Consider the following 26765-nt stretch of genomic DNA (forward strand, 5'->3'; position numbering starts at 1 on the left):
CTGATGACAAGTAGTCCAGGTCCTGAGGCAGAAAAGCATCCCCAAACTATCACACTACCACCACCATGCTTGACCGTTAGTATAAGGTTCTTACTGTACTGCGGAATGCAGTGTTTGGTTTTTGCTAGACATAATGGGACCCATGTTCTCCAAAAAGTATACTGAAGTTAGCCAAAAAACACCTGGAAGATCATCAAGACTCTTGGAAGAATGTTCTATGGACAGATGAGTCAAAAGTATAACTTTTTGGACGACATGGGTCCCGTTATGTTTGCTCGAAAACCAAACACTGCATTCCACAGTAAGAACCTCATACCAACGGTCAAGCATGGTTGTGGTAGTGTGATGGTTTGGCGATGCTTTGCTGCCTCAGGACCTGGACAACTTGCCATCATTGAAGGAACAATGAATTCTGCTCTGTATCAGAGAATTCTACAGGAGAATGTCAGGCCAGCCGTCCTTGAACTGAAGCTGAAGCGCAGCTGGGTCATGCAGCAAGACAATGATCCAAAACACACAATCAAGTCTACATCAGAATGGCTGATAAGCAACACATTTGAAGTTTTGGAATGTTCTAGTCAAAGTTCAGACCTAATCCTGATTGCGATGTTGTGGCAGGACCTGAAATGAGCAGTTCATATTTGAAAACCCACAAATGTCGCTGAGTTAAAGCAGTTCTCAATGGAAGAGTGGGCCAAAATTCCTCCACAGCGATGTGAGAGACTGCAGGAAGCATTTGGTTGCAGTCATTGGCACAACCAGTTTTTGAGTGTAAGGGTGCAATTACTTTTTTTTTTACACAGGGCATTGGGTGTTGCATAACATTGTTTATTAAATAAACTATATAAGTATGTAATTGTTGTGTCATTTCTTCACTTAAGTTCCATTGATCTAATATTAGGTTTTGGTTGAAGATCTGATAACATTCAGTGTCAAAAACAGAGAAAATCAGAAAGGGGGCAAATACTTTTTCACAGCACTGTATGTGGACTCAGTAAAGCAATTTATAGTTTGCAGTGACTTGGAAGAAAATGGCTGACTTAAAGACACACAGAGCAAGTTGACAGCTTCTGAGCAAAGTTTGGAAGAATCATATCATGCAATGTTGCAGATAACTTTGGTATTGGACTGAGGCAAAAGCTGATGGCAGCCAAAAGCAAAGCTCTTTTACAATACACATGGAGGCGTGCATTTATAGCTGTGTTGTACACATTTGTTTGTTGATTTCCCACGGGGGCCCAGTATGAAAAATGTATGCACTCACTAATTGTAAGTCGCTCTGGATAAGAGTGTCTGCTAAATGACTAAAATGTCAATTGGATCACTAAAATGTCAATTAACAGTATATCAACCGGTAGAGACTATGAAATATCTTAATAAATCCAGTCAAAAGGTAATACAATTTGAAATGTACAGATGCAGACAATATAGCATAGCATTATATCACCAAAAATATTTTCTATAAAAAGGAGGAGAATTACACAACCAATGCTGTAATCATCTGTTCAAAATTGTGGTTTGTAAATTTTGAGCTTTTAAAATGAATTCCTCTTTAATGGGGAATATACTAATAGCTCATATAGATTTGACAACATTTGAACAACATTGAGTGAAAGGGAATAGCCTATCTTTTCCCTCTGGTTTTGTAAAATGATGAGTCAATCAAAATAATCTGTCTATAGTATTCTGTCTTAATCCTCCCAATTCACTGGGGTGAGCTAAGAGCGTGAAGAACATTAATACACGCCCATTTAATTAAAGTGAAACTTTGCCTAAATCAAACCTCAGAGGACAATTGCATTCATCAAATACTATTCCGAATGGCATTATTTGTGGATAAGTGTTTGTAGTAAAATGACATTAAAATATTGAGACACTCACAAAGAGTAGATAAATACAGGAGCAAATATTACATTGGCCAGTGACTGTTATGACTGTAAATATGTTCTTTTCCATTACATTGTCTGACAAAATGTATGTAGTTGTGAAGAATAAAGCATTTGCGTGAATTATTTTGCTTCCATAAAGCAAATGTGCCAAGCTCCGTTTTTCAATGTATCTAGTCCATCTGACAAGTCCTGGAAGATTGTGTGTCGCTACCCAGAAGGGTGCTCTCAACAGTCAGCCATATATCTGTGGTATTTCAGTGTCACCGATTAAATAACCACAGCTTCATAATGGTGTGGTATTTCAGTGTGTTACCAATATAATAACCACAGGTTCATAATGGTATTTCACTTGACAATTTACACTGTAGTCCTTTCCAAACTGCTGCTCAGTTGGGAAAAATAATAACTATTGCTGCAATCCAAAGAGCTTTTGAATATCCTTATCCAGTTTTTACACAGTGGATGGAGCCTATTAACCAAAAGCATTCTCTTCACAAAACATCTTGAGCATTTACATATCCATACAATATACACACAGATCTAGAACATATTCAGAGGTGCAGCCATGAAGAACATGTCAGAGAAAAATGTCGGTCTAATGTGTTGGTTGCGCCATAGGCTACATTCCATTTATATCTGCAACATTCTGTAGTGTTATACCTTCTGAATATGGCACAGATTTCCCAACCAACTATAGGATGAACATCCTATCATAATGCTGTGTACTGTTGCCTCCACATTACATTACATTCCTAAATGCTATCAGAGCACGAACTTGTTTGGCAGGCTTCTGCATCAGACATTTGCCAAATGTATTGCTTGTGTTTGTTTAAATTCCTTTTCAAATTGTATGATTTACAGTACAGTACATACATATATACACAAACTAGTTTACAGTACATATTCGTACACCTTTTCAACCTCTTCCTCATCAACACATCACATGCCCATTAGATATGCTGGGTTGTATGGTAAAGTTGCTTCAAAACCAAGACTCGATTGCATTGTCCAATCTGTAATCCAACTCTCCTTGACAATTAAACTAAAGAACACAGTCTTCACATCGGCACATGCACTACACCTTAGAATTGAACTTGTTTTGCTTTCTAAAGAAATGTTAAACAGTTTTATCCATACTGAAAACTACAATAACTTTCTTGTTTCTTGGCTAACAAACAACAAAAAACTCTTAGTCAACATTGATATCAAAATCTCACTATTTGAATCCAAATGTAAAAGTGACAATGGGCAATAAAACAGTCTCCAGTATTTTTTTGTTCTACTTTTAGTTGTGACTTCATTGTTTTTTGTGTTAGATATAAAGTATTCAATCCACTGGTAAATTTGGACAGGGTTCACATACTACATAACTTGTTATTGCGTAGTACAACAGTTATTGCCTAATATAAATGGGACAAGAGGCAACTTCACGACCACAACCTATTAGCCCTTCCATGGCAACATATCCATGCTTCTTATGAGAATGTATTTGGAAGAGCCACTTTCACCATCAGCGAAAACAAACCAATAATAAACATCAAATTCAAAAATCTACACTGATTATGTATTCTATGAACAAACAACCTTTTCTCATTAAAATAATATGAACACAATAACAATATTATCAATGATCATCGTACGAAAATTATATTCTTATCTTAAAAATTACATATTGAGAAGAGGGTCCTCTCATCTCATTGCACAGTCCTCTGCTCTGTTCCGTAAAATAATCTAAGGTTATTTACAACGTGCCATAGTCTTTTTCCACAATATAACACTGCCGTGCTTTACGACACATATCCTCTGCTCTGACCATCTGACTCTCTCACTCTCACACATGCATCCAGACAGCACACACTCACTCATTCACACTTACTAAGTTCACAAGATCTCGCTGCTAGGATCACACCCCAACCCACAGGTTGAGATGGTGAGAATTCATATCCAACTGCATTTGTCTACAAGTTACAGCCTCAATCCAAAAATGTATACTTCGGTTATTTGAGGTTTGAAACATCTATCCCCATTCAAAATGACGAGCCAGAAATTTCAGATGACAGTTTTATGCATGTTCACTTTGGTTTTCAACGATTCCACATACTGAAGTGCTTTAGAACAGTGGTTCCCAACCAGGGGTACTAGGACCTATCCACAGGGGTACTTGAGAAGACTCATGAGACCATAGGCCTACTGGTAAAATGTACATGATGGGGTACTTCACGGGTACTCCGGGCAGAGCAACATTCAGTTGGTGATACAGTAAACTGAAAAAGGTTGTGAACCACTGCTTTCAACAACAGTCATGGTTGATAGGTGGGCTAACTACATCAGCAGGCGATGTAACACTGTGTCTGGTGTACTCTCTCACTCTCCCCAGAATGATGAACACACATCACTCCGTACACAGTGGGGCAATTTGCACAGACTTTGTCTCTTTCACTCCAAACAGGGAGAGATGTAAACACAATTACATTACACCCAACAATACTGTACCCTGTGGCCTAGAGAGTCGTTAAACCTATCAGGGTTGTGATGTTTCACTGTGGAAGCTCAATTTGTATTGGATGCATGTCTATATACTCAATAAAAGAGAACTCGCATCTCCAGGTTTTTGGTTCCCCAAATCCCTGCAAGAATGAGGAGAATTCCTGTAAGTGCTATGGATTCCCTCAGAGAATTGCAAAACGTTGTGTGAAAATAGAACAGAAGTGCTGCATTTCTCTTTCAAACCATTGTACCATATCAGCCAAGCACAGCATTATGAAAATAAATAAATAAATACAACATGAGGATTTCCCCCAAATGCCGCCATGACACTGTTTGGATTAATCTACCTGGTACTGAACTAATCTCCCACTGCAATGCTTACGGAGATGGGAGGGATAGATGGTAAAACCTTGCTGTGGTGGAGATGGGAGGGATAGATGGTAAAACCTTGCTGTGGTGGAGATGGGAGGGATAGATGGTAAAACCTTGCTGTGGTGGAGATGGGAGGGATAGATGGTAAAAACCTTGCTGTGGTGGAGATGGGAGGGATAGATGGTAAAACCTTGCTGTGGTGGAGATGGGAGGGATAGATGGTAAAACCTTGCTGTGGTGGAGATGGGAGGGATAGATGGTAAAACCTTGCTGTGGTGGAGATGGGAGGGATAGATGGTAAAACCTTGCTGTGGTGGAGATGGGAGGGATAGATGGTAAAACCTTGCTGTGGTGGAGATGGGAGGGATAGATGGTAAAACCTTGCTGTGGTGGAGATGGGAGGGATAGATGGTAAAACCTTGCTGTGGTGGAGATGGGAGGGATAGATGGTAAAACCTTGCTGTGGTGGAGATGGGAGGGATAGATGGTAAAACCTTGCTGTGGTGGAGATGGGAGGGATAGATGGTAAAACCTTGCTGTGGTGGAGATGGGAGGGATAGATGGTAAAACCTTGCTGTGGTGGAGATGGAGTGTGGAAGACCAAGGTGAGACACTATAGCCTCGCCATTTTACTCCTCCCTCAGTTAGAAGACAACTCATCACTTATTCAAGCCTCGTCATTTTTCGAATTATTCCTTCATTGTGGTATTATACAATCAAAAATAGAAAGGGTCTAGCTAGGGGTATTGCAATATCAATGTGCATAATTTAAGTGAGTCGAAAACTTTGGTCCAAATCCGTGAAAATTTACGGGTGATGATTATTGCATTCAAAGAATGTCCTGACAATGTCCTGACAATCCTGTCTAAATTGAATTATACAGGATTGCAATTATGTCAGCCTGTAAACTAAACATCACAGTAGCTAGCTATATAAGGAAAAACAGTAAGGCTTTCTTTGCCTGTCAGCATTTACAGTATATGTGATGGTAAGAGTGTGTCTGTGACAGTAAACGCTTCTATTTAGAGGAGAGAGTGCATATTGAGCGCAAACAAATTAGAAAATAACAGTTATCCTCCTCAGCCTCGTCGCACATGTAAACAGCTAGTGACCCTCTCTCAACACTAAGTGGACCAACAATGACAATTCAAAAGGTATAAAGAAGATAAATATGTATCCCTTCATCGCACACGGAAATGTCTCAGCTTCTCGTCCTCTCGTTCATCCGTGTTTCTCCCACTCCACTCAGAAGAGCAGGCTCTGTCGTCGAGATATGCTGTTCACTGTGAGGAGAGAGAGACAGAAGTGAGAGACAGTGAGAGGAGAGAGAGATAGATCCCAGGAAGAACACTCATCCTCATCATCATCACAGGTACTTGAACAGAGACCAGCGGGAGAAGGTTCCATCAGGCTAAGAAAGGTGCTGCTGACACAGTATGAAGACATACAGCACTCACACAGTGATATGTTGACAATGTAAATAAGCAGCACTTGTGTCAAAATGCAACACAAATGCGTGTTTTGTATCCACATAATTACGTTCTAAACCATCATTAATTACCGCTGCCCTCCATGGATGTCCAAAAAATATTTGAAATAAATTAAAGTACAGATATTGGGAGCATTATGGTATTATTTGACACTAGTGCCGTATTTTCACTTTGCATTGTCAAAACAGGGCCCACAATACAAATTCAGTGTTGAAACAGATGAATGTGGGCGTGGGCCCAAAGAAAGAGAGAGCGAGAAGAGCAGGAACAAACATAGGGTTTTGATACAGGACAACTCAGTGGGTTAGGTCCCCACAAGCAATATTTCACATCAGCATTCCCCTTTGGTGTGACAAGAAGGGGAGAAATGCAAATTACTCTGCACTAATCTCAAATACACCAAGTCCTGCGAGGCCGAAATGTTTGCATGTTAAAAATATAAAACTATACGGAGTATTGCACAGTATTAACGTCAAACATAGTTGAAGTAAACTGTAATTTTCTCTTCCGCATTGTTGATAAGCTTAAAGTAGATAGAATAGCAGCAGTGTTTTAAATGAGAATGAGTCAGAGATCCAACCTCTCATTACCATCCCACTCCTCAGGCTAAATCAGGAGTTAGATTACAGGACGGTTAACCCTTCCTCTGTGATATAACAGGAACGAGTTTAGGGTGAGAGAGCAGAACATGCCTTAGAAAGACAGATGAATAATTAATGCAGGAAATTATGTAATCATGAATTTCTCATTATACAGTGAGGGAAAAAAGTATTTGATCCCCTGCTGATTTTGTAGGTTTGCCCACTGACAAAGAAATGATCAGTCTATAATTTTAATGGTAGGTTTATTTGAACAGTGAGAGACAGAATAACAACAAAATAATCCAGAAAAACGCATGTCAAAAATGTTATAAATTGATTTGCATTTTAATGAGGGAAATAAGTATTTGACCCCTCTGCAAAACATGACTTAGTACTTGGTGGCAAAACCCTTGTTGGCAATCACAGAGGTCAGACGTTTCTTGTAGTTGGCCACCAGGTTTGCACACATCTCAGGAGGGATTTTGTCCCACTCCTCTTTGCAGATCTTCTCCAAGTCATTAAGGTTTCGAGCCTGACGTTTGGCAACTCGAATCTTCAGCTCCCTCCACAGATTTTCTATGGGATTAAGGTCTGGAGACTGGCTAGGCCACTCCAGGACCTTAATGTGCTTCTTCTTGAGCCACTCCTTTGTTGCCTTGGCCGTGTGTTTTGGGTCATTGTCATGCTGGAATACCCATCCACGACCCATTTTCAATGCCCTGGCTGAGGGAAGGAGGTTCTCACCCAAGATTTGCCGGTACATGGCCCCGTCCATCGTCCCTTTGATGCGGTGAAGTTAGCAGAAAAACACCCCCAAAGCATAATGTTTCAACCTCCATGTTTGACGGTGGGGATGGTGTTCTTGGGGTCAAAGGCAGCATTCCTCCTCCTCCAAACACGGCGAGTTGAGTTGATGCCAAAGAGCTCGATTTTGGTCTCATCTGACCACAACACTTTCACCCAGTTCTCCTCTGAATCATTCAGATGTTCATTGGCAATCTTCAGACGGGCCTGTATATGTGCTTTCTTGAGCAGGGGGACCTTGCGGGCGCTGCAGGATTTCAGTCCTTCACGGCGTAGTGTGTTACCAATTGTTTTCTTGGTGACTATGGTCCCAGCTGCCTTGAGATCATTGACAAGATCCTCCCGTGTAGTTCTGGGCTGATTCCTCACCGTTCTCATGATCATTGCAACTCCACAAGGTGAGATCTTGCATGGAGCCCCAGGCCGAGGGAGATTGAGAGTTCTTTTGTGTTTCTTCCATTTGCAAATAATCGCACCAACTGTTGTCACCTTCTCACCAAGCTGCTTGCCGATGGTCTTGTAGCCCATTCCAGCCTTGTGTAGGTCTACAATCTTGTCCCTGACATCCTTGGAGAGCTCTTTGGTCTTGGCCATGGTGGAGAGTTTGGAATCTGATTGATTGATTGCTTCTGTGGACAGGTGTCTGTTATACAGTTAACAAGCTGAGATTAGGAGCACTCCCTTTACAAGTGTGCTCCTAATCTCAGCTCGTTACCTGTATAAAAGACACCTGGGAGCCAGAAATCTTTCTGATTGAGAGGGGGTCAAATACTTATTTCCCTCATTAAAATGCAAATCAATTTATAACATTTTTGACATGCGTTTTTCTGGATTTTTTAATTGTTATTCTGTCTCTCACTGTTCAAATAAACCTACCATTAAAATTGTAGACTGATCATTTCTTTGTCAGTGGGCAAACGTACAAAATCAGCAGGGGATCAAATACTTTTTTCCCTCACTGTATCTGTGTTACAAAACAAGTCACACATTCTATCCATGGCTGATATTTGGATTATGTAAGAAACAGGGCAATCGATTTCTCTTTAAATTTTTTACTGTGTGAGTTGGGCATAATTTGAATATTGATTTTCATTGTTGAGCAGGGGTTTAGTAGTCGGTGTTTTATTACATTTAGTAAAAAGTCGTTGTTTTCCTCAGTAAAAGACAGCTCATAAATAGCCAAGAGAACACCAATAATGATTCTCTGATTGTCTGGGTCCAGTGAGAGCTCCTCAGGCGGGAGGTTAAGGGAAGCAGGTTCTTATGAGAAGCTCATTCTCCATCACTACACCGACCAGTGATCAGACTGAGGTGCGCTGACTACAACGCATAATGACCAGGGGACTGAATGCTCCTGAGTCAGAGCTGAGGGCAGGCATGTCAGGTCAGAGTGTTGCTTTCAACCAATCAAACACAACCAGGAAGAACAGGGGACCAACCAGAGACATCCATTTTAGCAAATAAAACCTATAACCATTCAGAGGTGGAGTGTACTGTGCACTAGCCCTGTTGATGTGATGTGACTTGGTGTTTGTTCGAGGATAGTCTTGTATTCAAGGTGCTGTTCAGTGATGCATGCTGTTTGTGTTCATTTCTAACAAATGTCTGAGGCGAAATTGATAAAAAGCTAGCCTAGCGTACATAAATATCTGAGTACACTGCTCTTGCTACTCCTTTCTTAAAAGGATTGTGTATGAGTATGTAGTACGATGAACAGTGGGAATTTCCATTGAAAGTGAAGATCACCTAATGTGCTCTGTATGGATGTACACCTGTAAATAAATGTAAAGTATGTAAAGTACTCTTGACATAACGTAAAGTACTCTTGACATAACGTAAAGTACTCAACATAACGTAAAGTACTCTTGACATAACATAAAGTACTCTTGACATAACGTAAAGTACTCTTGGCATAACGTAAAGTACTATTGACGTAACGTAAAGTACTCTTGACATAACGTAAAGTACTCTTGACATAACGTAAAGTACTCTTGACATAACGTAAAGTACTCTTGACATAACGTAAAGTACTCTTGACATAACGTAAAGTACTCTTGACATAACGTAAAGTACTCTTGACATAACATAAAGTACTCTTGACATAATGTAAAGTACTCTTGACATAACGTAAAGTACCATTGACATAACGTAAAGTACTCTTGACATAACGTAAAGTACTCTTGACATAACGCAAAGTACTCTTGACATAACGTAAAGTACTCTTGACATAACGTAAAGTACTCTTGACATAACGTAAAGTACTCTTGACATACAATATTCTTCTAGCCTCAAAATCTAAGGAGGTGTTTTGAGAATGGTTACATTTTCATTGTTAAAAGTAGTGGGTTGATAGACTTGACACATTGGTGCATCAGAGGGGGAAAAAAGGGGATGGTTCGCAGCCTCCTCGTGAGAGAAGGAAGTGAACTGAATATACCTAAGGTGTGCCGGAACCTTAGGCATCCCTGTACGAGCTCTGGAACACAGTGATGTAGCAATTAAGTTTACATTTCGTACAAAGGAAGTTGGGACATTAAAATAAGACTTTTAGTATATGTGATGAAATACCACAGTAAAGAGAGGAACTTACCCGAGTCAGACAATGAGCTGGCTCTATCTCCGGGCTCCTTCTCCAGCTGAATGTCTTGAAGTGCAAATATTGATGTAGCTAGGAGAGGATACATTCATATTATACATTTATTTACCAATGACATGAGACTACACTGCTGTTAATAATGTTATATTTGTGTGAGTGTGTGTGTGTCATGTGTGGAGGAGTGAAGGAGTGAAGGCCAACTCACTGTCAGGCAGTGTGATCACTCTGTCTCCCAGACTGTGGAAGTATGGATGCCTCATGGCCTCCTCTGCTGAGATGCGCTTCTTTCCCTCAAACTGAAACACAGACGGAAAAACAGATTCACTCTACTGTCGACGTCTACTGTTGATAATGGCAACGAACACCTCGAAGACTATCGGGAGGATTATCTAAAAAGGTGAGATGGGAGTTTGTCAATGATGACAATGTTGTCACAGGTGTGGTCTCACCTGCAGCAGTTTGGACAGCAGTTCCACTCCTTCATTGTCCAGTCTAGGAAAAACAACAAATACACAACAAATTAAAGTAACTCTCATTGAACGAGCAGGTCTAACGTGTCATAAGCAGTCACAGTGATGAGCACTGCATCACCTGGGTGTGTGGTTCTGTAGACAGTCCGCTCTGTACCGGGGGTAGTTGTACGAGACAAATTCCTCATTGGAGGTGATTCCAGGCCAAGACGTCTCATTGGGTGTACCTGGAACAGACACAAAACACACGTGCTTCAACTCTCAAGACATTGAAAAGGAAGGGATCTTTTATGTCCTTAGCCCTCTCAATGGTGCCAAATGGCATTTTCTCCTGTTCTCCTTTCCTTCAAAAGGGCAGGTCCACACCATGGAGCAAGATGGGCAGCGACGGGGGTACAGTCTCACCTAGCAGTTTAAAGATAAAGTGCAGCTCCTCCTCCACTGTGGAGCCAGGGAACAGGGGACGGCCTGTAGACATCTCATAGAAGATACAACCCACTCCCCTACAGAGGCAAAATATAACGTTACTATAACAACTTTACTGACATTTTATAACAGAATGTTATAACGAAACTTCAATATCAACCTGATTGGCTATGAACAATAGTGTATTCCTACCACATATCTATCTGTGTTGAGTAGTCAGTGCTTCCTAGGAGGATGTCTGGGGGACGGTACCATAGCGTCACCACCTCGTTGGAGTATGTCTTGGTGGGAATGGACTTAGCCCGGGCCAGGCCTGAGACAAAAACATGACTCACTATTCACCAAAACGCTTGAAAGAAGCTTAACATTTTAACAGGACAGTTTGTGAAAGAGGCTCTTGGGGCATATTGGCTTATTACACCGGAAAAACTATTTTTGCTACCAACAAAACACTGATGTCCTTTTTTCTTACCGTACTGTTTTGTCGTTACTCTCAACAGACTATTGAGGACGTTAAACTGAAGCACTACAGATAACACTCTGGTTCCACAGAGACTTCTGAGGTGTGGTGATAAGACTCTGTCTGTACAGTTAGAGGAGGTACTGACCAAAGTCAGCCAGTTTGAGCTCTCCGCGGTCATTGATGAGCAGGTTCTGGGGTTTGAGGTCTCTGTGGAGGACTTTGCGGCAGTGGCAGTAGTTGAGGCCACGCAGCAGCTGGAACAGGAAGAGCTGAGGAGGAGAGACACAGTAACAGACAGGAGATCAGAACACTGCAAATACATGACAATACCACAGACACAGACCACCCAGAGACACAGACCACCCACAGACACAGACCACCCACAGACACAGACCACCCACAGACCCCCCAGAGACACAGACCCCCCACAGACCACCCAGAGACACAGACCACCCAGAGACACAGACCCCCCACAGACGCAGACCACCCACAGACCCCCCAGAGACGCAGACCCCCCAGAGACGCAGACCACCCACAGACCCCCCAGAGACGCAGACCCCCCAGAGACGCAGACCACCCACAGACCCCCCAGAGACGCAGACCACCCAGAGACGCAGACCACCCACAGACCCCCCAGAGACGCAGACCACCCACAGACACAGACATGACAATACCACAGACCACCCAGAGACACAGACATGACAATACCACAGACCACCCAGAGACAGAGGGGCACACTGAGACAGACCACCCAGAGACACAGACATGATAATACCACAGACCACCCAGAGACACAGACATGACAATACCACAGACCACCCAGAGACAAAGGGACACACTGAGACACAGACATGATAATACCACAGACCACCCAGAGACACAGACATGACAATACCACAGACCACCCAGAGACAGAGGGGCACACTGAGACAGACCACCCAGAGACACAGACATGATAATACCACAGACCACCCAGAGACACAGACATGACAATACCACAGACCACCCAGAGACACAGACATGACAATACCACAGACCACCCAGAGACACAGACATGACAATACCACAGACCACCCAGAGACACAGACATGATAATACCACAGACCACCCAGAGACACAGGGACACACTGAGACACAGACATGATAATACCACAGACCACCCAGAGACACAGACATGACAATACCACAGACCACCCAGAGACAAAGGGACACACTGAGACACAGACATGATAATACCACAGACCACCCAGAGACACAGGGACACACTGAGATATGAGAGGTATACTGTAGGTGAGAGAGAGCCATAGGGAGACAATGTGCAAAGACAAAAAACACCAATAAGACCCTACTAATCACTAATTACACATTAAAAAAACTATTAGCACCGTGCCAATTCATCTATTGTTAAGGAAATGTATACTTCGGACTGGAATGATAGAATTCCCTGTTTTATGATACATGCTAAAGCATGTAATGTATATCATTTGTCAAGGTATTGTAGGCTGATATGTGCCTCACCTTCACATTGTGCATGTGGATAGAGTTGCCACAGTCCTCCAGATACTGCTTAAGGTCTTTATCCTGCGTGACAAATCACAAATTATTTACACAAATGTTGACACTGGCACAAACAAATACATTTGGATTTGTTTTCATTCTAAATGTAAGGAGCCGACAGATGAACAGTGTGTGTGACGCGTGTCACTCTGTTTTACTTCTCTTTCTTTCTGTGTGGACGATGACTCACCAGGTACTCAAAGACCAGCGTGAGAGACTTCTGCGTGTGGATTATGTCATGGAGGGTCACTATGTTGGCGTGTTTCAGATCTTTCAGCAGAGACACTGGGCGAGAGAGAGATAACCAACGCATGATTAAAAACCAGACTTAACTCTTTCCATATCTGAGGCCAGTTGCAGCAGCAGCAACTGTGTGTGACTGAGGTCAATCCTGTAAATAGCCAGTGCTCCCTTGGCTTGCTCTGGTTTCCACTTTCCAACCTGTTGGGTTTTATTTTTAGCTGGCGGCCCGGGCCCAGGCCCACCCGACACAAAGGTGTTTGGGTACCGTGCCCAGTGCCCGCCCTGTGGTGGCGTGGTGGTCTCACCCTCTCTGATGGCGGTGCAGGGAGCCCCCTCCTCGTGCTCCAACCGGATCTCTTTCAGGGCCACCAGGTTGTCTGTCAGCTTGCTGCGCCCTTTGTATACCGTGGCATAGGTTCCCTGGGGGAGAGAGACAGTACTTACATACAGACTACAGTACGAGCACATAATGTAAGCAGTAAACGTACATACACTACATGTGAATAGTAGCAGAAGCAAACCTCAACACTGCCAGGACAAATGTTTGGCAGCAGAGGTTGAGAGTAAATCAACAAGGCCTGAGGGGTAATGTGAAATGTATATGTGTGTAACTGCATACCTCTCCTAGCTTATCCAGCTTCACATAGGTCTCCAGCTTCCCAAAGCCAATCTCTGACTGAGAGAAAAAACACAGTATATCTTTAGATGATTATAGAAGTCTTACCACGTGTAAAATCACAGAATGAGAACATGCTTTGTTATTCACAAATATGACAGACAGACAGACTCCAGAACATTGTTACAAACTACGAGACTGGCTTTATCCAGGAAGGTGAACTACGAGACTGGCTTTATTCAGGAAGCTGAACTACGAGACTGGCTTTATCCAGGAAGCTGAACTACGAGACCGGCTTTATCCAGGAAGATGAACTACGGGACTGGCTTTATCCAGGAAGATGATACAATGAAGGTCAATCTCATCAAGACACGTGCAACCACTTCTGTTGAGATGTCTGGCAGTGAATGAATAAGCTCCGACCTTGAATAAATATGAATGAAAGAAAATGGTGGAGGAACAGGATAGCAAGGCATAACAGCAAGGGTGAACAAAATTGTAGTGCACATGAAAATACAAGAACTAAAATGCAGGAGGGAGAGTCTTAAGAGCTTAACACAAACAGGGACAAGACAGCTCATGAAAAAAGACAGAGTGAGCATGGGCCAGACAGAGTGAGCATGGGCCAGACAGAGTGAGCATGGGCCAGACAGAGTGAGCATGGGCCAGACAGAGTGAGCATGGGCCAGACAGAGTGAGCATGGGCCAGACAGAGTGAGCATGGGCCAGACAGAGTGAGCATGGGCCAGACAGAGTGAGCATGGGCCAGACAGAGTGAGCATGGGCCAGACAGAGTGAGCATGAGGACATGGAGCAGGTTTGAGAGAGGGAGGGGGCAGTAACCTACCAGGGAGACTCTCCTTAGCCTCCGGCTCAGAGGCTTGTCAAAAAGAGGACTGTTCAGACAGAACTTCTCCAGGTAGCCGTCTGGGAGACGGATGTCCGCAGGCAAGGACAACCGCTTGTTTATATCCTAACAGAAAAGATGCAAGGTTAGAGTTTAAAGGTTAAAGGTTAGGATACAACACCTCATGTGTTATGAGAGAGAGTGTGTGTGTGTGTGTGTGTGAGAATGTATGAGTGTACCTCGGTGGATATCTTGCGTACAGAGTTGTTCCTGAGGCGGACCTTGACAGGACTGTGTACTTCATCAGAAGAGGTGGCCGAGACCTGGTCACTCTCCCCATCAGAGCCGATCTTCACATCTTCATGGACTATCTCTGTACAAACACACAGCAACACACTCAACTCCTGGTCCACATAGAAGAGTGCTAGGGTTACCAGCTCTCGATGTCCTATCGCAATCTAACTATCATAATCTTACTACTATTGACAATAACTTTTTACTCGCCCTGTGTCTGTTCACTTTCTTTATATGTTTGCTTTCTGGGAAAACCGGGGAAGCGTTTTGGTAAAAAGGCACTTGGAGTTGAGCATGCGGTGTATCTGCTACTGCCATCACAGTAAGGTTTGAGTGCTAAAGCACATCTTCCCTGATGTCTTAGCGTTTGTTTCTTCACGGTTCTCTCCCACTACAACTATTACAGGTTTCACTCACTGTTGTTAACTTGTTATACAGCACTGGTGTGATGTGCTTATCAGCTTTTACACCTACTCTCCAAACAGTATTCAAATACGTAATTAACTTAATCCCATAAGAGGACAAAGAAAAAAAACTGGCATAAACAGTGCATTCAGAAAGTATGCATACCCCTTGACTTACTGCACAGTTTGTTGCGTTACAGCCTGAATTCAAAATGGATTAAAACATTATTTTTTTTTACCCATCTACACACAATACCCCATAATGACAAAGTGAAATGTTTGCAAATATATTGAAAATGAAATACAAAAATCTAATTTACATAAGTATTCACACTCCTTTGCTATGACAATCCAAATTGAGCTCAGGTGCATCAAGTGTCCTTTGATCATCCTTGAGATGTCACTAAAACTTGATTGGAGTCCACCTGTGGCCAATTCAATTGTTTGGACATGATTTAGAAAGAAACACACCTGTCTATATAAGGTCCCACAGTTGACAGTGCATGTCAGAGCAGAAGCTATACCATGAAGTCCATGGAACTGTCCGTAGATCTCCGAGATATAATTGTGATGAGGCATATATCTGGGGAAGGGTATAAAACAATTTCTAGAGTGTTGAAAGTTTCCAAGAGCACAGTGGTCTCCATCGTTGGGAAATTGAGAAAATATGTAACTACCCAGATTGCCTAGAGCTGGCCGTCTGACCAAACTGAGCCACCGGGCAAGGGCCTTGGTCAGGGAGGTGACCAAGAACCCAATGACCACTCGGACAGAACTAGAGTTCCATGGCTGAGATGGGAGAACCTGGTAGAAGGACAACAGTCTCTACAGCACTTCACCAATCTGGGCTTTATGGGAGAGTGACAAGACGGAAGCCACTCCTGAGAAAAAGGCACATGACAGCACACCTGGAGTTTGCAAAAAGGCATGTGAAAGACTGAGATCATATGGCAAACAATTATGTGATCTGCTGGGACAAAAATTGTACTCTTTGGCCTGAATGCAAAGTGCTATGTCTGTAGAAAACCAGGCACAGCTCATCACCCATCTAACACCATCCCTACCGTGAAGCATGGTGGTGGCAGCATCATGCTATGGGGATGCTTTTCAGCAGCAGGGACTAGGAGACTGGTAAGGATGGAGTGTAAACAACCTTAGACTGGGGCAAAGATTTACATTCCAACAGGACAATAACCCCAAGCATACAGCCAAAGCAACGCTGGAATGGCTTCAAAACAAGATTGTGAAAGTCCTTGAGTGGCCCAGCCAAAGCCCAGACTTGAATCCCATTGAAAATCTGTGGAAAAACGTAAAGATTGCTGTTCACTGCCTCTCCCTATCTAACTTAAGAGCACGAGAAAATCTGCAAGGAAGAATGGGAGACAATCCCAGAATCTAGATGTGCAAAGCTGATACAGACATACCCAAGACGACTGAAAGCTGTAATCACCGCCAAGCAAAGCTGATACAGACATACCCAAGACGACTGAAAGCTGTAATCACCGCCAAATGTGCTTCTACAAAGTATTGACTCAGGGGTGTGAATACTTATGTAAATGAGATATTTCAGTATTTAATTTTCAATACATTTGCAAACATTTCTGAAAACATGTTTTGACTTTGTCATTATGGGGTATTGTGTGTAGATTGGTGAGAGAAAACAAAATCTATTTAATCAATTTTGGATTTAGGCTGTAACACAACAAAATGTGGAATAAGTCAAAGGGGTATGAATACTTTCTGAAGGCACTGTAAGTCTACAGCATTACCAGTCATAACATGACACACCCTTAACATATACACTCACGCACTTGTGGCCAGAGGTCACACACACACTCCCAGAGCAGACACACACACATTCCCCTTCCCTGTGTGGGCCAAGTGTTTTGTACCCAGGCGTGTGGTGTGGTTGAGATAGGAGCTGAGGCTGCGGCCCAGGCTGCGTGGTCGGCGCAGGGCGGAGCCGTACGACTGGAGCAGGGAGTGCATGCTGAACGAGCCTCCACCACCACCGGCTCGCACTGAACCCCGCAAACTGCCAGTGCCACCGCCCCGCACTGACATGGTCTCTGGGAGAGAGAAGGGTGGGGAGGCAGAGACACAGGGGGAGACACACACAGGAGGGAGGAATGGGGTACGGGTGGGAGACACGAAGGACAATGCAGGTGGAGGTGGGTTTGAGGTGGTGTGGTGGAAGGGGGACACAGGGTACGGCAGGGCATGATATGATGGGGGACAGGGGTACAGACATCAAAGGAGGCCAAAGCAAATGAAAGAGGAAACGGATAATGATTGGGATGAAGACAGGACAACAAAGGGGGGAGGAGGTGTAGAAAGAAAGAAGAGAAAAATAAAGAGAAAAACAAATTAAAGTAATGGATGAAGATGTATTATTGGGGAAAATGTTACAGAAGTAGTGAAAATGTAACAGAAGTGGTGAAAATGTTACAGAGGTAGAGAAAATGTAACAGAAGTGGTGAAAATGTTACAGAGGTAGAGAAAATGTTACAGAGGTAGAGAAAATGTTACAGAGGTAGGCAGTAACATTTGGCAGAGAGGAATATAGTAATGGTGGTTAAGATGAGAAGAAACAGGGAAGGAAAGACAAGAAAGAAAAAGAGCAGGTAACTTTAAATGAAAGGATCAACCAAATGAACAGGGAAAACACGTACACACGTCCATCTTTCAGAGCATGCGATTCACTTTCCAAAAGAGGTTAATACACACTGGAAGACAAAAATATATGGGGTCAATTGACACGGAAAACATTCAGTATTAGCAACAGGGTTACTGAGAAGTTTCTGAGCTGCATGAATTGGCTTCATTGTATTGTACAGGCCAGATGTGGCCCGTGCTTACCGCCTCTAATAATCTCTTATGGACACAATTGATGGTAAATTATGTTACGCAACAGCACTTTATTCATTACTTCACAAAGCCAAATTAATTTTCATTCTAAACTGTTTTTTATTTTTTATTTTATTTAAATGTTGATTGGTTTTATTGCACAAATTAGTTGTAGTTTTTTTTTTCCCACCAGGGAGTCAAGTTGAGGCGAGTAGACTGAAGTCGTTTCATTGAAACCTCCTGAGACAGCATCAATACAGCCAGTATTAGAGCACAGAGAGCCATGCTGGAAGAGACATGCGTCGGAATTAAATGAAGAATAGCAAGCAGGAACCAGAAGCGCCGTTATCCCACACACACACTCCCCCCATCCCATCCCATCATCACCAGATCCTTCAGGAGGGAGCCATATAGGATTTGGAATAGTGTAGCTAGGTCTATTTTGTGTGTGAATCTGTGCGTGATGGTATACCGCTACCACTACCCTAAACCATGTATTCCCTGTAGCAGAGAAGCCTTAGAAGGGTATAGTGTGTGCACTGCAGAGCTTTGCACAAGAGTGACACTACTCCGTGGCATGTAAAGTACTCCCACAAATGATACTGAGTCACCGTTGGTTTGAGGTCGCCCAGTCATGTGTGACATGCTTGTATAAGGAGAAAGAAATGTAACCTTTTACAGCAGACCTAATTGAAATATTTATGAGTATAGTTCTAAACATTTGGAGATTACACATTTTGTCTCTGGTAAGAATATCAGTTGAGTCACTCAATTTGAGTGCTGTGCGATAAGGGCAAAACGCTTTTCATCACACCGTTTTGTTTTTCATATCACCATTATGAAATGAAGGATAAAATAACTCCCACCTTCAGCATAATGATGGTCCAAACTAAACTAAATATTCTGCACATTGAACTACAAAGCTGTCCGCAGTTTCACTTGTTATTACTTCTTTGACAATTAGGCCTAATTGGTCAAAGATATTGCCAGATTAGTTGTTACAGTGTAATAATTAAGGGTTGTGGTAGCCTACAGTTGTATTGTGTTGGTAACTTGGTAGGCGTCAGCCGGTATTGGAGTCACTGTATTGTGTACAGTGTTTTCGGAAAGTATTCAGACCCCTTGACTTTTTCCACATTTTGTTACGTTACAGCCTTATTCTAAAATTGTTTTTTTTCTTCATCAATCTACACACAATACCCCATAATGAAAAAGCAAAAACAGGTTTTTAGAATTTTTTGCAAATGTATTTTAAAAAAAAACAGGAAATATAACATTTACATAAGTATTCAGACCCTTTCCTCAGCACTTTGTTGAAGCACCTTTGGCAGCGATTACAGCCTCGAGTCTTCTTGGGTATGACGCTACAAGCTTGGCACAACTGTATTTGGAGAGTTTCTCCCATTCTTCTCTGCAGATCCTCTCTAGCTCTGTCAGGTTGGATGGGGAGCGTCGCTGCACAGCTATTTTAAGGTCTATCCAGAGGTTTGATCGGGTTCAAGTCCAGGCTCTGGCTGTGCAACTCAAGGACATTCGGAGACAAGTCTCCAAGCCACTCCTGCGTTGTCTTGGCTGTGTGCTTAGGGCCGTTGTCCTGTTGGAAGGTGAACCTTCGCCCCAGTCTGAGGTCCTGAGCGCTCTGGAGCAGGTTTTCATTAAGGATCTCTCTGTACTTTGCTCCGTTCATCTTTCCCTTGATCCTGACTAGTCTCCCAGTCCCTACCGCTGAAAAACATCCCCACAGCATGATGCTGCCACCACCATGCTTCACCGTAGGGATGGTGCCAGGTTTCCTCCAGACGTGACACTTGGCATTCAGGCCAAATAGTTCAATCTTGGTTTCATCAGACCAGAGAATCTTGTTTCTCATGGTCTGAGAGTCGTTAGGTGCCTTCTGGCAAACTCCAAACAGGCTGTCATGTGCCTTTTACTGAGGAGTGGTTTCCGTCTGGCCACGCTACCATAAAGGCCTGAATGGTGGAGTGCTGCAGAGATGGTTGTCCTTCTGGAAGGTTCTCCCATCTCCACAGAGGAACTCTGGAGCTGTGACCATCGGGTTCTTGGTCACCTCCCTTACCAAGGCCCTTTTCCACCGATTGCTCAGTTTGGCTGGGCGGCCAGCTCTAGGAAGAGTCTTGGTGGTTCCAAACTTCTTCCATTTAAGAATGATGGAGGCCACTGGGTTCTTGGGGATCTTCAATGGTGCAGAAATGTTTTGGTAACCTTCCCTAGATCTGTGCCTCAACACAATCCTGTCTCTGAGCTCTACGGACAATTCCTTCAACTTAATGGCTTGGTTTTTCCTCTGACATGCACTGTCAACTGTGGGACCTTATATAGACAGGTGTGTGCCTTTTCAAATCATGTCCAATCAATTGAACTTACCACAGGTGGACTCTAATCAAGTTGTAGAAACATCTCAAGGATGATCAATGGAAACAGGATGCACCTGAGCTCAATTTCGAGTATCATAGCAAAGGATCTGAATACTTCAGTTATCTGTTTTTTATTTTTAATACATTTGCAAACATTTCTAAAAACCTGTTTTCGCTTTTTCATTATGAGGTATTATGTGTAGATTGATGAAGAAAATGTTTTATTGAATCAATTTTAGAATAAGGCTGTAACGTAACAAAATGTGGAAAAAGTCAAGGGGTCTGAATACTTTCCAAATGCACTGTAGGTAACTTTGTATGGGTCAGCCTGTACTGGAGTCACTGTATTGTGTTGGTTTGTATCAGCCACTGTACCGGAGTCACTGTGACTGTGCGCTGTGTCCTGAGGGCTGATGGTCTCGCTGGTCTTGTCCCCACTGTTGCCCCCCCTCAGGGTGAGGGACAGCTGCCGCTTGATCTTCCTCATGCGGTCCATCAGAGGGGGCAGCGGGGGGCGAGACGCAGAGGGTGGGGGGCGAGACGCGGAGGGCGGGGGCCGAGACGCAGAGGGCGGAGGGGTAGCCACTGTTCAATCTCTCTGAGGGCACAGATAGACAGACACAAGCAAACAAGCAAACACATTGTTAAACAGTTGTTAACCTGTCCTGTCCTGTAGGGTGAACTACTAACAAAGACTGACACATCCTAATCATTATCCGCTACAAAAGTCAGAGGATGACAGGTCACTCACTCCTCAGTAGTCAAATAAGAGAAATGTTTAGGCCTAGAGATGAGAAGAGAAGCTGCTTCATTTGGATTACAAACTGATGAGAGAACTCAGTGGTTGGATTTGACTCTAATGATAGTCTTTTGTTATTAAGGGAGCTCCCATCATTCAGACTTTGCCTATACTGGGTGTTACACAATGAATGGACAAAGCCATTGATCACGTGACACATTTACATTTTGGTCATTTAACAGACGCTCTTATCCAGAGCGACTTACAGTTAGTGAGTGCATACATTATTTTTAAAAATTTCATACTGGCCCCCCGTGGGAATCGAACCCACAACCCTGGCGTTGCAAACGCCATGCTCTGCCAACTGAGCTACATCCCTGCCGGCCATTCCCTCCCCTACCCTGGACGATGCTGGGCCAATTGTGCGCCGCCCCATGGGACACCATTCTTTCCTATGTGAAGACTCAATAGCGCATTGAAGCCAAATTAAGTCGGTAAAGATGGCGTTTCATTGAGACATAACATGCGCAGTTTGAGCTACTCTAGGAAGTGACGTTGAGGTTAGCTCAATGCTGCCCCCTCTCATTGAGTAACTCAAGTTGAAGGCTGACCAGGGTACTGCAGGCTTCCATTAGCAACTAAATTATCCTTATAACTTCTTCTGTGTCTGACAGAAGGACATACATCTAGTGTTTTAGAATCAATTATTGGTACCATGATTGTATTAAAAAATATATATATTTACACGAAGATTGACCACAAAGACTGCCATTTTTCCATTTACTATAATGGAGGATCCTGTTTTCTGCTAACAATGCCTGCAGTACCGCGGTCGGACTTGAACTTCCGTGGCTTCAATAAGAGTGGGCAGTCGTTCTCCCCTGGCATCACAGCACATGTATTGATTTCACTCTGCATTGCAATGTAAAGCAAACCGCTAGAAAACAGAGATGTTCAATGACCTTGAAAACTACATCTCAACTTATCTTACAAATAGTACTGGAAAGGTAAATACTAAAAACCAGTGGAAAACTAGCAGTTAGTCTCTTGAGCATCTGTGCGATATTCAGGACTTGGCCAACTACAAAAGTTGTGCCAAACCTCCAGAAGGCCATGTTTTTGCCTTGTGACTAATGACTCAATTTGGCACAACGATGCCCAACAGTTTCAGTTCCAAAGCTGCTCTTTTGAAGCCTAGACGCTTGGTGACCCATACAATTGCATATAGGCCTAAAAATCTACAGTAAACAAGGGAGTTCTTCTGTATGCACTCTGAACACTGACCATCCGAGGAAAATGGACACTTCTAGGCTATCTGGTGACAGTTGTGTTAGTGCTGTAGACGGCGGCGGCAGGGGGTGAGCTGGAGGGCGGACAGGGTAATCTTATGGGGCTTAGATAGCCCTGGTGTAAGAATTTCTTTGTTTATACTAAGACCCTGAGGCATGTTGAGAATGTTCTCTCATTTGGAATGTCATCATTATCACAACAATCTAAAGTGGTTCTACTGTTGGAAAGGCTATTGGGTATGTCACTGTGACTGACCATTAGCTAACCTAATCATATTTTTCACAAAGGATTCACAGAGAAAACGTTTGAAATAGTTGGAATACTTTGGATGGTGAGAGTGGTGTAAGGTTTTCCTCTCATTTGGCATGCACTGCAGGGAAATCTAGAAGTGAAATCTTAGATGAAGACACTCCGAAGAGGTACTTGATTTTAAGAGGCTATTTACTTTGTTGTTTCAAACATTAAACTTAACTTGTCTTGTGCAGTTAGGCTAAATGTAAAATAAAACAAAGTGCCTGCCTGAAGAATTCTTAGAAATATTTTTCGGCAAGAGACTTTGGGTCCTTGAAAAGCGCTAGAGCCCATTCAATTTTAAATATTAATAATATGAATAATAATATGAATAATAGTGATGAATGGGCTCTAGCGCTTTTCAAGGACCCAAAGTCGCTTGACAATTGTAGAAATAAAATTAAAAAACTAAAACACAGCAGGAGCACAGAAACTGTCCGGGTGCACTGGCATCCTCTCAGATAGGCCGAGTTGTCCCTATGTGTGTGTGTTCACATCCTTTTAAAACTGGTGCATCATGAACCTTGTTGACATAGAGGGGTGTGACCATGAGCATCAGACAGGGCTGCCTGCCCGCCTGGTACTGATGGGACAGCTCAACATCAAGATGACGTTTTGAAGGCAATGCCCAGGTTGTCAACAGTAGGTGACTAGCACCCTGGAGGTTTGTGCCTGCAGTTCATCAACAACATAGCAGCTAGGCATGTATCATTAGCTCATATGTAACTGGGGTAATCATGACAAAAACAAGCAAGAAACTAGAAATTGCATGCAATCAGGCAAATTAGCTATTCACACAGTGCAGGGGGTCTCCCCAATGCCATCCCAAAAGACCCTGAAGTTTGCTGGTTTCCCATCTGACAAACACTAAACAAACTAACTGTAGCTAGCTGACCAGGATAGGAAAATACCCGGTACGTCCATCACATTATGTACGCACGATTTATTTTGAAGGCAAATCATAAATAAGGATTTGTGACCTAGGTTTAGCTGGCTAATCTGTTTAGCTTTATGTGGTTTCGTAGCTACAATGCAAGAATCATTCTGCTAATGCGTGCAATAGAAACCAATGGTACACAACAGAAAAGTAACCGCCGTTAACAAGTTAATGATCTAGTTAGTTAGCTATAGCTACCAAGCTAGCTTCAGTGGTTGCGCACAGCTCGGCCCTTGCTAGCTAAACTACAGCTAACTCGCAACATGTTTCATTTACGCATGATTATGCATTGGAATGAAAGCGATTTAAAGTCTACGAATGATTAGAATGCGGTGATCACGGACATTCCATTGGACATGTTTTATTCTTCAACAAAGACGATGTTGAATAATTGTAATACGTGTGATTGAAGAGATTTAAAAGTGGGAGGTACAGTATCCCGATCTTTTGACATCAACAGTGGTGGCTGCAACAAGCTATCAAGTCTTTTCGGCGGTGTAGCCTACTACAGTATCTAACTAACGTAGCTATTGACAAAAAAAATTAAAAATCGTATTGTAGCTAGCTAACCAACCCGGTGTAAATACCGTTTCGCGCAACAAGGACAGATTGCTTGGTCGCTTACCCGAGGACGCGAGATCCCGTATGCCCTTGTAATCTTAGCAAAAATATCCCAAAGCCAGTGTGCTCTCCCAATAGTCTTCAGCCATTATTCTGCTGGTTGAGATACAGCACCGGTTCGCCCCTGTCTGATAGCATGCCCTGTTCGCATTCTGAAAAATTGTTCAAACGTTTTAGCAGCTGTTCAGTTCCAAATGCGGAGGGTAGTGGAGCAGCTGCGAATAGATTCTGGAGTCACTCACTCCGGCTGATTGGAGAGGTGGAGATCCGTTAATTACGCATTCGCTTACCAGCCCCAAATCAGGTCGTGTGACATTCCACAGTGTTTTTTATTCTTTCTGTTTTGTCTGGGTATATTTAACAAAGTCTCTATCAATGGAAGCTATTCAAAATTAATATAAATACCTCACATTACCCTTATAGAATAGGAAAGGCTTACAGTGGAATGACCCAAATTCCATTCAACAAGCTAAGACTGTGGACTGTACCATTGACTTGGCGCACTCGGGGGATATTGAGTGCAGGGGCGCGTTCAGCAGGACACAGCGTTTTGGAACATTCAGATAGAAATATGATCAATAGAACAAACATGCCTCACCGACTTGTAAAACAGGGACTCATGTCGGCTCTATTAATTGAATTTCTATCTGCAACGTTCGACAACTTTGGCAACTGAATGTGACCGGGGTAAGTACGAGCAAAAATCTTTGTGAATAGGAGATTGACGTAAATGTTTACATCTGCTGAACTTCTGTGTTGACCTGTAAAAACGCTAAAATACGCAATAAATAGGGTTTCAAATGAGCGTTAAACCTCTGAAGACCTTTTACATGGTAGTTAAAGGTAGGTATAGGTATACAGCTCTGGAAAAAATTAAGAAACCACTGCAAATTGTTCTTAAATCAGCATCTCTACATGTATGACAGCCATTCCATTCCAGTGTCTGTTGAATTCCAACACAGGCACACCTCATTCTACTGAATTAGGTACTGATTAGGTGATCACCTGAACCAAATTTTATTTAACGAGGAAAAGTATAAAAACCACTGCTGTGGTCATCACTATCCTCTTGCAATAGGACCAGCTGGATGGCAAAAACAGTGCTAATAGTACCTCAAAAGTAATATTAATCAAAAAATAACTATTGACCATGCCAAAAGAGTTGAAAAGGAAAGTTTTGAGTGAGGAAAAGAAGGGTTCAATTCTGGCTTTACTGGCAGAGGGATACAGTGAGCGTCAGGTTGCTTCCATCCTTAAAATTTCAAAGACGGCGGTTCATAAGAACAAGGTCAAGCAGCAGACATTGGGGACAACAAAGCTACAGACTGGCAGAGGGCGAAAACGACTCTCTACTGACCGGGATGACCGCCAACTCATTCGAATGTCACTCAACAACTGTAGGATGACATCAAGTGACCTACAAAAAGAATGGCAAACGGCAGCTGGGGTGAAGTGCACGGCGAGGACGGTTCGAAACAGGCTCCTAGGGGCAGGGCTGAAGTCGTGCAAAGCTAGTAAAAAGCCCTTCATCAATGAGAAGCAAAGAAGAGCCAGGCTGAGGTTTGCAAAATACCATAAGGATTGGACCGTAGAGGACTGGAGTAAGGTCATCTTCTCTGATGAGTCCAATTTTCAGCTTTGCCCAACACCTGGTCGTCTAATGGTTAGACGGAGACCTGGAGAGCCCTACAAGCCACAGTGTCTCGCACCCACTGTGACATTTGGCGGAGGGTTGGTGATGATCTGGGGGTGCTTCAGCAAGGCTGGAATCGGGCAGATTTGTCTTTGTGAAGGATGCATGAATCAAGCCATGTACAAGGTTGTCCTGGAAGAAAACTTGCCTCCTTTTGCTCTGACATTGTTCCCCAACTCTGAGGATTGGTTTTTCCAGCAGGACAATGCGCCATGCCACACACCCAGGTCAATCAAGGTGTAGATGGAGGACCACCAGATCAAGACCCTGTCATGGCCAGCCCAATCTCCAGACCTGAACTCCATTGAAAACTTCTGGAATGTGATCAAAAGGAAGATGGATGGTCACAAGCCATCAAACAAAGCCGAGCTGCTTGAATTTTTGCGCCAGGAGTGGCATAAAGTCACCCAACATCAATGTGAAAGACTGGTGG

The 26765-nt window shown here is 43.1% G+C and overlaps 1 protein-coding gene across 2 annotated transcripts; it reads right to left on the minus strand.

Annotated features, from left to right (window-relative positions):
* Window positions 1-807: 807 nt before the first annotated feature.
* On the minus strand, window positions 808-25320 carry cdk16 (cyclin-dependent kinase 16). 2 transcript variants are annotated; one of them, XM_041857082.2, is made up of 17 exons: window positions 24644-25320; window positions 21137-21359; window positions 17432-17608; window positions 15081-15214; window positions 14842-14967; window positions 13998-14054; window positions 13684-13798; window positions 13326-13420; window positions 13097-13159; window positions 11724-11847; window positions 11308-11428; window positions 11095-11192; window positions 10811-10916; window positions 10669-10711; window positions 10425-10515; window positions 10214-10291; window positions 808-6031 (listed from the first exon to the last, which is right to left on the minus strand). In XM_041857082.2, exons 2-17 carry the CDS (start codon window positions 21255-21257, stop codon window positions 5994-5996), a joined length of 1587 nt encoding a protein of 528 aa, XP_041713016.1. In that variant the 5' UTR covers window positions 21258-21359; window positions 24644-25320; the 3' UTR covers window positions 808-5993. The 2 variants fall into 2 exon arrangements, with proteins under 2 accessions (XP_041713016.1, XP_041713017.1); XM_041857083.2 differs by lacking the exon at window positions 17432-17608.
* Between the last annotated feature and the right edge of the window lie 1445 nt (window positions 25321-26765).

The sequence above is a fragment of the Coregonus clupeaformis genome, chromosome 30 (genome assembly GCF_020615455.1).
Source record: "Coregonus clupeaformis isolate EN_2021a chromosome 30, ASM2061545v1, whole genome shotgun sequence".
NCBI classification, from domain to species: Eukaryota; Metazoa; Chordata; class Actinopteri; order Salmoniformes; family Salmonidae; genus Coregonus; species Coregonus clupeaformis.

What these genes read in the sequence shown, in the direction of transcription:
- cdk16 (XM_041857082.2), bottom strand. Translation starts at nt 21,257, where the DNA reads ATGGACCGCATGAGGAAGATCAAGCGGCAGCTGTCCCTCACCCTGAGG. An exon ending in CTTTATCTTTAAACTGCTAG is followed by an intron (nt 10,917 to 11,094) that starts GTGAGACTGTAC and finishes TGTCTGTTCCAG; the next exon opens with GTACACCCAATGAGACGTCT. An exon ending in CTACAGAACCACACACCCAG is followed by an intron (nt 10,712 to 10,810) that starts GTGATGCAGTGC and finishes TGTTTTTCCTAG; the next exon opens with ACTGGACAATGAAGGAGTGG.